At 40.7% G+C, this 12,270-nt stretch overlaps 1 protein-coding gene across 5 annotated transcripts in view; it reads right to left on the bottom strand.

Moving 5' to 3' along the window:
- prdm5 (PR domain containing 5) overlaps positions 1 to 12,270 on the bottom strand; it is a 331,962-nt gene that overhangs the window by 249,159 nt on the left and 70,533 nt on the right. For all 5 annotated transcript variants that reach the window (XM_063042227.1, XM_063042228.1, XM_063042229.1 and 2 more), the window contains exons 4-5: positions 9,696 to 9,867; positions 3,197 to 3,371 (exon numbers count right to left, since the gene is read on the bottom strand). In XM_063042227.1, the coding sequence (XP_062898297.1) occupies positions 3,197 to 3,371; positions 9,696 to 9,867 (347 nt within the window). The remainder of the gene's footprint in view (positions 1 to 3,196; positions 3,372 to 9,695; positions 9,868 to 12,270) is intronic.

Below are 12,270 nucleotides of genomic sequence, written 5' to 3'. Positions count from 1 at the left end.
CCTCTCTGTTTGTCGTATCAAACACTTTAGTTATATCCATAAAGACGATGTATACGTCTAGGTTCTGCTAGACACGTTTTTCTTGAAGCTGGCAAACAGAGAATTTCATGTCGATGGTGCTGTGACCCAGACAAAAATCACACTGTCTCTCGGGAATGTTCATGTCTGACACATTGGTAATTAAGCAGTTGTGGGTTAACACAAGCCAGGATCTTCCCAGTTACAGACAGGAGAGAAATGCCACCGTGGTTACCACAGTCCACTTAGTTGCCTGTATTCTTAACAGTGGGGTTACAGTGGCATCCCTAAAGTCTTTAGGCATGTCTTCTGCCTCCTAAATGTTTGTCAGGATGTCGTGAACGTCTGCCCAAACAGCTGGAGCAATGGACTTGAATATCGGTCCGACAGCCCTCCCACACTTACTAGGAAGCAATATATTCTGCAGTCCTACAGTCCAAGTTGTTCAAAACCCAAAATAATTAATGACATGAATAAACTATTTATTCCCTATTGAATAGCCATATATTAATCTTCCTCAATTGAAGAATGAAAAAACTTTCAGGCATTCAAACAGCTTACAATATTCTTCCAATAAGTGAGTCTTATCCTACTTTTTCTTCTTAGGCACACTCTTAGAGTTAAGGTTACAATCAAATCAGTCATTGCCTTGTTTAAAGGTTTGAGGGACCTACTCATGCTCCTAATTCACGTCTTTGTATATAGTCCCTCATAAGTGAGGTTAGCCAGTAGTGCCTGTGCTCAACTGACCTCCAAGTTCAGGTTCATCTTGAAAAGTTCTCCTCTACCAAAATGGGCAACAAGGGTCATGAAAAGCCCTTTGAGTCAAGAGAGCCTTGCACAACCTAACTCTGCCTCTGTTATATAGGTGGAGCCAGAACAAACCCTTCCCAAAAGATTAAATTGAATTCTGGCTTAACCAGAACCGTTAGAATTGTGATACGAGTGAATGTTTCTGACAATTAGAAAATTCAAATTCTAAACTACTAAAAACACAAACAAATTAACAATATTATCTCAAGTAGTTTTAAGTATTTTAATACACTCAAACAGTAGTCAACAATTATTTAAAACATGTAAGTTAACTTTTAATTTAGTCCCTCAGTGGTTTCAGTCCATTGCCATTTTCTGGATTTCCCATAAGGGTTTGGCATATTACTCCAAATTTGGGTACCATTACTGGATTCTTCTTAGGGATATCACATATACATCATGTCTACACAGTCATGGAAACAGTTCTCAGCGGTATAGAATAATACTGTCAGGTTCACTCAAAGTCTTCTGTAAACTGGGCATCATTGCAACTACAGTGTGGCACATGCAGACACAGCTTAGCAGGAGAACAAGACTTGTGACAATGCAAACTCAGTGGGAACTGCGCACCTCAGAACTCCTCTTCTTGCAGAATTATAGCAGTAGGACCAGACAGGAGAAAGCCATCAGGATCCAGTCATACTAGCAAATACTTACTTCCCATGACTAACTCGAAAGAACATTCATGGAAGAATTTGGGGAAAAGACTTCCACTTGAAAAAATAAATTAATATTTTTGGAACTAACACAGGTAGCTTAGAGATGATGGGATCAATCATGGTACCTGCAGTGGAATGTAGCCACAACAAAACTCGCCCACAACTGCTGATGAGGTCATGCCCATTAAGTTTTTTTATAAATAGCACACACCTTGCTTCATAATTTAGAAAGGTTGTTCAAGCCCAAATAAATGAAGTTAAAAATAAATAACCTCCACACAAAGAGGATGGGGAAATTTTGAACTCCCCATAAAGTAGAAATTGATTAATAGAAACATAGAAACATAGAAAATAGGTGCAGGAGTAGGCCATTCGGCCCTTCGAGCCTGCGCCGCCATTTATTATGATCATGGCTGATCATTCAACTCAGAACCCCGCCCCAGCCTTCCCTCCATGCCCCCTGATCCCCGTAGCCACAAGGGCCAAATGGTTAAATCACAAACGAGAAAATCTGTAAGTGCTGGAAATCAAAGTATTACACAGTCCTGATGAAGGGTTTCAGCCCAAAACGTCAACTGTTACTCTTTTTCATAGATATTGCCTGACCTACTGAGTTCCTCCAGCATTTGTATGTGTTGGCTAATGGTAGAGAAAGTGCACCAAGTTCCTGTGAGCTCACATCACGGATAACCTCATCTGGTCCCTTAATATCATATCCCTGAACAAGAAGGCACAACAGAACCTCCACTTCCTATGAAGATTATGGCAAGCAAAGCTCCCACCCCCATCTTAACTGCCTTTTACAGGAGCACCAATGAGAACATCCTGACATGTTGCATCTCCATCTGGTATGGGAGTAGTCGAACATCACACCTACAAAGGACTGTGAGAACAGCTGAGAGGATCACAGGGGTCTCCCTACCATTCATCGGGGACATTTGTCAAGAACACTGCATACGCAGGGCCCTTAGTATTATTAAGGATCCCATCCATCCTCCAGCATCCTCTTCGACTTTCTGCCATCAGGCAGGAGACTACGATGCATAAAAACAAGAACGGTCAAGATGAGAAACAATTTCTTCCTCCCAGCCTCATCGTACTTGAGGTGTCATTGGTTAATCTGTTCCATTCCTTATGATACTTAATATTAATGCACTTTAGTTTGTTATTTATGTGTGATTCACCTGTAGATCTTATCCTTACCTTCATAATTTATCATGTGTTATGTGTTATACACTTAGCTTTGAAAAAACATTGTCTCATTTATATATACATTATATATGTATGTATGGAGTTAAATGACAATAAATCTCACTTATCATTTGCTAATTATTCATTTTAAATCTAGGATTGATGAATTTATGGTAGCTAAAAAACATTCAGACTTGCTTGAATGAGCACGAATATGAATTCAGGTCACAAATTTGTGACAATCTCATTAAATGGTGAAACAGGGTCAATTTTTATGTGCTTTTACAGTGCACCAAGACACCTGATCCAGGTGATACAGTAATGCAAAGAACTCGCTGGGATATGATAAAAAACAGAAGGAAAGCAAAATTTAAAAAGCAACATAGGATTCATCCAATTCCAGTTGTTTTGACATTTGAAATGAAAGGCTCAAAAGTTGGCAAATGTTTAACCCAGATTACTTGCAATATTTGGAGCAGTTCTGACCTCAGTGCCTATTCTCTAATTGTACTTACTGTCTTTGCAAGGCCTGTTTAATGGGGAACTTCTTGCCACAATTCCTACATTTGAATTCCTTTTCTTCACTGGGCTTCTGGTGTAGAGACTGAAGGTGCTCTGCCAAGATGTCCTGGCTCCGGAAACAGCACTCACATTGTGGACAACTGTAACCTTCTTTATTGCCCAACAGATCTATGAAGATACAAATGTACTTGGGTAAATTTGATGAAGATAATAAAATGTCCATATTGTCTCCCTATTTCAGTAATGCTCATGAACCATGAATAACCAAAATTCTGCAAGTGCTATCAATAGTCATCATATTAAATCCCTCAAATTATTAGTATGGGAGATATAAAATTGGGATTTTATCACTACAACAGTCAGCATAGTGATTACCGTTAATTAAAAAAAACAGCCTTTACTGAATCAGCACTGGTGATTTTAGTTCATTTTTCCCAACCCTGTAAGAATTGCATTGTCAACTCAGAACTTACAGCGTCAATGCTGACAAGCTTAAAAGTAAAACAAAGCCCAGCCATTAGTTTCTGTATTTTTATGCATTTCTATTTTAACATCAGTAAGACCAAAGAACTGAATGTGGACTTCAGAAAGGATAAGACAAGGAAACATATGCCAGACCCCATAGAGGAACATAGTCATAGTCATACTTTATTGATCCCGGGTGAAATTGGAACAGAGGGATCAAAAGTGGAAAGAGTGAGCAATTTCAAATTCCTGGGTATCAATATCTCTGAGGACATAACCTGGACCCCACATGTTAATGCAGATATAAAGGCGGCACAACAGTGTCTATATTTCATTAGGAGTATGAGAAGATTTGGTATGTCTCCAAAAAAAACTCAATAATTTCTACAGATGTATAGTGGAGAGCATTCTAACTGGGGTTGGGGTGGGGGGGGGGGCTCCTGCAGCACAAGATCAAAGTAAGTTGTGAACTTAGTCAGTTCTATCATGAGCACTAGCTCCATAGCATCCAGGACATCTTCAAAGAGCAGTGCCTCAAATAGTAGACATCCATCATTAAAGGTCCCCATCACCCACGTCATGCCTTGTTATCACTGTTATCATCAGACAGGAGGTACAGAAGCACGGAGGCACACACTCAAATGATACAGGCACAGCATCGTCCCGTCTGCCATCCAATTTCTGCATGGACATTAATCCCATTAACATTACCTCACTACTTTTTTTTCATTTCTGTTTGCACTACTTATCCTACTACTTAATATGCAGTGTCTATAAAAAGTATTCACCCCCTTGGAACTTTTTCTGTTTTATTGTCACACAACATTGAATCAGAATGGATTTAATTTGGCTTTTTTTTAAACACTGATCAACAGAAAAAGACTCATCCATGTCAAAGTGAAAACAGATTTCTACAAAGTGATCTAAATTACTTACAAATACAAAACACAAAATAATTGATCGCATAAGTATTCACCCCCTTCTAGAAGTCAGGACTCTGACTTGGCCACTCCAGGACTTTAATTTTGTTGTTTTTAAGCCATTCCTGTGTAGCTTTGGCTTTATGCTTGGGGTCATTATCTTGCTGAAAAACAAATCTTCTCCCAAGTCGCAGTTCTCTTGCAGACTGCATCAGGTTTTCCTCCAGGATTTCCCTGTATTCTGATGCTTTAATTTTCCCCTCTACCTTCACAAGCCTTCCAGGGCTCGCTGCAGTGAGGCATCCCCACAGCATGATGCAGCCACCACCTTCTTCTCAGGGGCTGGACAGGAAGGTAGCTGAAAGGACAGGAGTGTGGACAGGAGTGTAGACCATAGGACAAGGTGAGGGGGGGGCACCTGGGGGAAGTGTTAGGCAGGTGGCAAAAGGTTAAAGGTCAGAGTAAGGAATAGAGGAAGGGTAGGGGGAATTCTTACCAGAAGGAGAAATAGGCTGTAGTGAAAAATACTTGGCCTGACTATGACATGTTCATTTGAATATGAGATCTACTACAAAACAAACAGCAAAGGGGCACATTATCTCACTTGGAACCTTTTGTTAATTCTGCCTGTAGCCCTTCACCTCAGCAGAGGAACTCAAAATGTTTGCATGCAAGCAACACTGTAAGCCATCACAATGGCGAACTTGTGAAGCCACAGCATTGCATTGTATATATGTGTGCGTTAGATAAAGCGAGGCAAGCAGCATGCAAAGCTCAGCAATCCATGACCAATGGTTAGTTCAATGTACTACATTCCTTCCAAGACCAATCTTGTTTGATGTAGGATAATTGAATAACCAAATGAAAGTGAGAACACCATGAAACTCCATCCTCAGTGACAATGGTCTTAAGCATTCAAGTCCAAAAGAAGAGACTGAGGCACTTGCAACCAGAAATGCGAAGCAGATAATCTCTCCTGAAATCCATCCATAGGCTTAACACTTCAGAGAATCCACTTTTCACTAAATATCAAAGTGGAGGATATTATGTATCAAAGTCTAAAGGCCCGAATGACGCCCCAGCTATATTCATCAGAACACATTGCAGAAACAGCCTTACTTCTAGTCAAAATCTGCCAACACAGCTCCAGCATTGGCATACACCCAAAAAACAAAAGAAAAATTCCCAGATGTTACTTGTTCATAAGATAAAGGGTAGGCACATTTTGGCTAAATAATTCTTAGTCAGTTTTCTGGTGATCGTCAACAAACATGGTTGAATGATACAGAAAGCATTTCATACAATATTCCTTCCCAAAAAGCCTGCTTTCTGGTGCTCACTACAAGGACCATTTACCTTTGGAGACAAATATATCCTTCATCCAAACAAAAGCGAAGAAAGGAGTTAAATCTCTCTGGTGAGGTGATAGTGACAGTTCTTTAAGAGGCAAGTAGCATTTTACCAAATAAAACACCACAGAGCCATGGGAAAATATAAATAAATGGTAATAAAGCAAAAGTTTGCCAGTGGCTAGACTCATATTTAGGACAAGGGAGGGTACATGTGATTGTAAGAGGATAAATATCTCCAATCTCAGCCTCCACTGCAGAACATCCCTAAGCTGTACTTGATGACAATCAGTAACAAATAATTCATCAATGACCTACCTTCAGTGCAAGATTGGACAGAGGACATTGGCAAATGATTGTACATATTCAGTTTCAGTGGTAATGAATCAGGCAGGATGTAGCAAGATATGAACATGAAGGTCCAAGCCAATAAAAAGAATGCAAAGTCAAGCACCAGACAATGATTAGATTAGATTAGATTCAACTTTACTGTCATTGTGCCGAGTACAGATACAAAGCCAATGAAATGCAGTTAGCATCTGACCAGAAATGCAAAGAATAGTGTTATTTACAAAATAACTGCGAATAAAAAATAAGTACTACAGCACACAAATATAAAAGTACTGAGACAGTACGATACAGATGCAATACTGCTTAGCGCTGTAATGTGAGGTTCAGCAAGGTCACAGCCTCAGGGAAGAAGCTCTTCTTGTGCCTGTTGGTGCAGGAGCGGAGGCTCCTGTAGCGCCTACCAGATGGGAGGAGAGTAAAAAGTCCACGGTTAGGGTGAGATGCATCCTTGATAATGCTTTTCTCCCTGCCCAGGCAGCATTTATGGTAGGTGTTCTCAACGGTGGGTAATTGGGTGTCGATAATCTGCTGGGCAGTTTTCACCACAGGCTGGAGTGCTTTGCAGTCCGATACGGGACAATTGCCATACCACACTGAGATGCAGTTGGTGAGTATGCTCTCAATGGTACAGTGGTAAAAGTCCATCAGTATCCTGGGACAGAGGTGAGCTTTCTTGATCCTCCACAGGAAATAAAGGCACTGTTGCGCCTTTTTGATCAGGATGGAGGAGTTCAGGGACCAGGTGAGATCCTCGGAAATGTGGACACCAAGGAATTTGAAGCTTGATACACGCTCCACTACAGCTCCATTGATGTAGATGGGGACATGAGAGTGGCTCCTAGCATGCCTGAAGTCCATAATGATCTCCTTGGTCTTCTGTGTGTTAAAGGCCAGATTGTTATCGGCACACCACGCGGCCAGGTGCTGGACCTCGTCCCTGTAGGCCGTCTCGTCATCCCCTCTGATCAGGCCAAACACCGTGGTGTCATCTGCGAACTTGATTATGGAGTTAGGATCGCGGTCATAGGTGAAAAGGGAGTATAGAAGAGGGCTCAGCGCGCAGCCTTGAGGCACACCGGTGTTCAGGGTGAGAGTGGAGGAGGAGAGGTTGTCTAACTTAACTGATTGGGGTCTGTTAGTCAGAAAGTCCAAGATCCAATTGCAGGGGGATGAGCTGATACCAAGCTGGTGAAGTTTGGCGATCAGCTTGAAGGGGATCACAGTATTGAACGCCGAACTACAGTCAATGAACAGCATTCTGACGTAAGAGTTGGGGCTGTCCGGGTGGGTCAGGGCAGAATGAAGTGCTGTGGAGATGGCATCCTCTGTTGACCTGTTGGTGTGATAGGCAAATTGATGGGGGTCCAGGGTAGTGGGCAGACAGGATTTCAGATGTGATACATCCAGTCTCTCAAAGCACTTTGCAATGATGGGGGTGAGTGCAACTGGGCGGAAGTCATTCAGGCCCGTGGCAGTGGAATGCTTTGGCACTGGTACGATGGTGGCAACACTGAAGCTTCTAGGGACAACTGCCTGGGCCAGGGACAGATTAAAAATGTCCGCGAAGACCCCGGCCAACTGCTCTGCAGAGACTCTGAGCACACAGCCAGGTATTCCATCTGGACCAGCTGCCTTCCGTATATTCACCCTGCTCAGGCTGGCGCAAACATCGGAGGTGGAAAGTGAGAGAGGCAGTTCACCAGGCGGGAGATTCGCTTTGAGGGTGACCTCCCTGTTCTCTCGGTCAAAGCGAGCGTAGAAGTATTTGAGCTCATCAGGGAGGGAAGCAGAGCTGGAAGGGGGCACAGTACTAAGTGGTTTGAAGTCTGTAATAATCTGTATACCATTCCACATGCACTGGGCATCCGAGGATTTGAAATACTCTTCGATCCTCTGTTTGTATGTGTGTTTAGCCTGAAGTCTTTCATGGCTACTTTAGCATTAGCATCCGGTGGCACATAAACTGCGACAGCAATGATGCATGTAAACTCTCGAGTTTGATAAAAGGTCTGCACTTAATAATCAGGTATTCCAGAACAGCGGAGCAAAAAGTGTCAGCAATGGTAGAGTGAGTGCACCATGATCTATTCACATAGATGCATAAACCACCTCCTCTACTTTTACCTGTCGCTGTTGCAGCTTTCTAAGCCCTGAAGTCCGTGCGCCCTTCCAGTTCCAGCACGTTGTTTGGGACATCACTGTTTAGCCACGTCTCCAAAAAACATGACGTTGCAATCCATAAGCTTTCTCTGTGTGAGGGTCCAAGTCCTTAGTTCGCCCAGCTTGTTCGTCAGAGACCGAACATTGGTGAGGAAGATGCTAGGTAATGCTGGCTGGTGTGGATTTAGCCTTAGCCTAGCACGCAAGCCTCCACATTTCCCCGACTTTGTTTACGGTCTCGACGCTGGTGCCGGGCCCTTCCAGTCAGAGTGAGCTTAATGCAGGTCCTCGGTGCCTTTACTAACTCCGGAGGTAGTTGGTCGAAGTTGAATCCCCCATATGTACTTTGATAATAATTTTACTTTGAATTTTGATTATCCCTAAATAATTTTAAAACAAAACAGGAGGGTTAGAGACTATTTAGTGCCTTGAATCTATACTAGCAGAGGTATCCTTTTAATACCCTTGAGGCATTCCTCTTTTCTTACTTCCAGTAAGTCTTGTGACTTATTCTCACATACGCACACATATCCATCAAATTCTCTCATTCTTCTCCCATTTGTCTACACTGTTGGTTAATCTACAGTAGCCAATGTTTGGGAGGGAACTGCCACAACAGAATTCGGGTTTGGGGAAAGCTTGCAAACTCCATAACGACAGCATCTAGGGGTCAGAGTCATACCAGGTCATTGAAGTGTGAAACAACGGAACTAATTGCTGCATCACCATGTCACACAATGGGTCCTTCATGGCAACCTTGCTTTCACCTACCAAGGCGCTAAGCTCTGAAATTCCCTGTCTAACAACTTGCTCCAAATCTTCCTTCTTCACAAGCCTATGTAAAATCTCCTTTTTTTCCAGAATCTTAAGTATTTTGCCTTTTATCCTCTGCAGCACATTGACAAAATGCTTGTTACATTTCTGTGAAGCATTTTGAAAAGTTTTATTACAATGAAAGTACTAATGACACATACTTGTTGCTGAATACATAGAAAGATTATACAAAGCAAAGCCTAAAGATAAACAAAACCAGTCCAAAAACTTAATCTTTCTGGCCTCATGTTTCATATAATATGCAAAAGAAGAAATTGATAACTATAAATTTAATGCAATGCAATAAAGATCTCAAAATGAATCAAAATATGCCACACAAATGAAAACTACAAATAACTTAACTCAGCAGATAATAAGTTTACCTTGTACAATTAATTTATGCCAATTGGAATAAAAGTTATAATGGAAAATACCTTTGTCACCAGATGTTTGAATATCTTTAGGATTTTCTTCATCCTCTTTGTTGACTATTTTCTCTTCCTCCTCTTCTTCTATCTCCTCCATCTCACTATCTAGGTAACCAATCAGTAATTCAGTGTCTGTTTCTATGTCATCCACAGCCAAATAAAAAATGTTTTCGCCCTCCTGAAAGTAATCAGAAAAGTGGCTTAGTTATTTCAGTGAGAATTTGCTCAAAACTGTTGCATATTATCACTTTCTGCCTTACGTACTAATCAGTTTGTTCGGCTTGAGAATATTGAGAGATCCACACTGGCTGGGCCTTCTCTTGATACTCTTGTTTTGATCGAAAGATCATTTGTGACCATTATAGACACAACTCGTGGACTGCAATACAGCAGACTGATCCAATGGCCAGATGCCCACACTCCCAGTCTCAGTTTTTCTGGGTGTGGAGACACAATGGAGATAAGCTCCAGCACCCAGAAGGTGTCAAGGAGGAGGAAGGGTTCAAAGCTATGGAAACCTAAAGCAGTACACTCCTAGGCTTTCTCCCATATAAAGACATTTCTATTTTTTATAAATGTATGAAAGTAGACAGTTAGAATTTCTTCAAATGGATTTAAATAATTTAAAAGCAAATAAATAAATAATTTTAACTAAAAGACTTTAAAATACAAATATTAGTTTAAAAATGTTAAAGTGAAGTAACATAACTCAAGCACAGAAGTTTTCTCCCAGAGCTGGCAACGTATTTGAGTAAATGTAATCTCCATCAGTCCTCCTGGATGGAAAGACTTTACATCCCAACCACTGTTCTGCTGTTAACATTAATGGAGAATCCAACAAAAGAGTTCTGGCAAGAGATCTTTGATTGGACATTTTAATGTGGTTTTTCATTCACAGATGCTGCCTGATGCCAACAGAGTGTCAAGTCACATGATGGTCAATGTAAAAAGATCCAGGGCAATGTAAAAGCATTCCTTGTCAATATTCTATATTCTATGATCATGGACCAAAAGTAGATTAATAGTAAGAGAATATATATGCCCCAAAGGAAGATAAATTCTGCCCAGAATTAATGATGTGGAATTTTTAGAACAGCTTTTAATGCTACCTTAATTTTAACATGTTCAAACAATAACTACTTGGAAGATAATGCAGAAGCTCTCCAAACCAATCATAAATTTAAGGCTACCAAAGGAGATAGCAAAATAAATTAAAATTTATTTTTTCAAGCTTAATAAGAAATGTACCTGTAGTGCTAGTTACAACTGTAGGTGGTGTGTAAATAATTGATTCCAAATTAAAACCACCATGTCAATGTTGGACATCTTTAATATGAGGAATGTATTTGTTGCTGGCAGGGCTAGTATTCAACGCCTGATGAACAGTACTTAATAAAGCAGTAATGTGCTGCCGTCTGGAAAAGAAAAGGTTGTTCCAGAATTCAGTTGGGCAGAAAGCTCCAGCATGAAGGTCCAAGAATAATAAAGAAAAAACAATACACTTCGAGGCAGAGATGGAGGGAAACCTAGAATCCTGCTCTCTTTGTCCTTCTGCAATGTTAGCGCTCACAGTGGTGGGCAGTGACCACCCAGCACCATTAGCAATCTCGTTAGAGATCTCTCAGCCCAGTGTGGCAGAGTGCAGTAGGACCGTGTTTACTTGGTTGAGTCCATTCGCAGTTTTTGACACAAGATAGGGGAGACCATTGTATTAGACTATTTTTATTCATATTACTTTGGCTTATGGTTTTTCATTTAACATTGTCAATTAATTGTCATGTTGTAAACAGCATTAATTAAAATCAATATACCTTTATTTAAATTAAATCTACCGAGCCTACCTTTAAAAAAAAATTCCCATTTTGGATTAAGCCAGTTATTTAACAGAAATCTACTATGTTTGCCTTATGAGTTTTTAAAATTTATGAAAGGAAAAAAGATTAATTTCAAGAAAGGTAAGCTAAGCTTAACTACCTGTTTTTTTTCCAAGAGAGGTTGGCTAAAAATTCATTCTCTACTCAAAAGAGCATTGACAATTATTTTTGGATTATTATATCTACAACTTACTGATCACGCTAACATACCATGAGCTGTAGATTAAATAATTTTTACGCAGGGGTTCCCTGAGACCTGAAAATTATTTCAAGGGCTCCTCAGGGCAAAAAGATTGAGAAAGGCTGTTCTAGACGACAGAGAGCACAAGTTTGGCAGATGCTATGGTACAGATAATAAAACATGAAATAGAAAAACAATTGATCTAACAGATGCTATAGTTACTTCAGTGTCTTAATGACCTCACTGATAAAATGGGTTTCTTCCATCACAGAAATACCCAGGCTGGTAGGTTAATCAGACAATGTAAATTGCCCATAGAGTGTAAATTACTGGGAGGGGAGAGTTGATCAGAAGTTGGGGAAAATAAAATGGGTTGGTCCAGATACATGTAAAAGTGGATTTATGGTGGTCAACATGGACTCATTGGGCTGACTATGACTATATAGACTTCTGTAAGTTCCACCATTTATTTATTCAGCAATACAATGCAGAGCAGACCCTTTTGGCCCTTTGAGCCACCCCGCCC

The sequence above is a fragment of the Mobula hypostoma genome, chromosome 3, assembly GCF_963921235.1.
Source record: "Mobula hypostoma chromosome 3, sMobHyp1.1, whole genome shotgun sequence".
In the NCBI taxonomy this organism is placed as follows: Eukaryota; Metazoa; Chordata; class Chondrichthyes; order Myliobatiformes; family Myliobatidae; genus Mobula; species Mobula hypostoma.
Note: the sequence above shows the minus strand (reverse complement) of the source record. Positions and strands in the feature narration are given on the sequence as shown.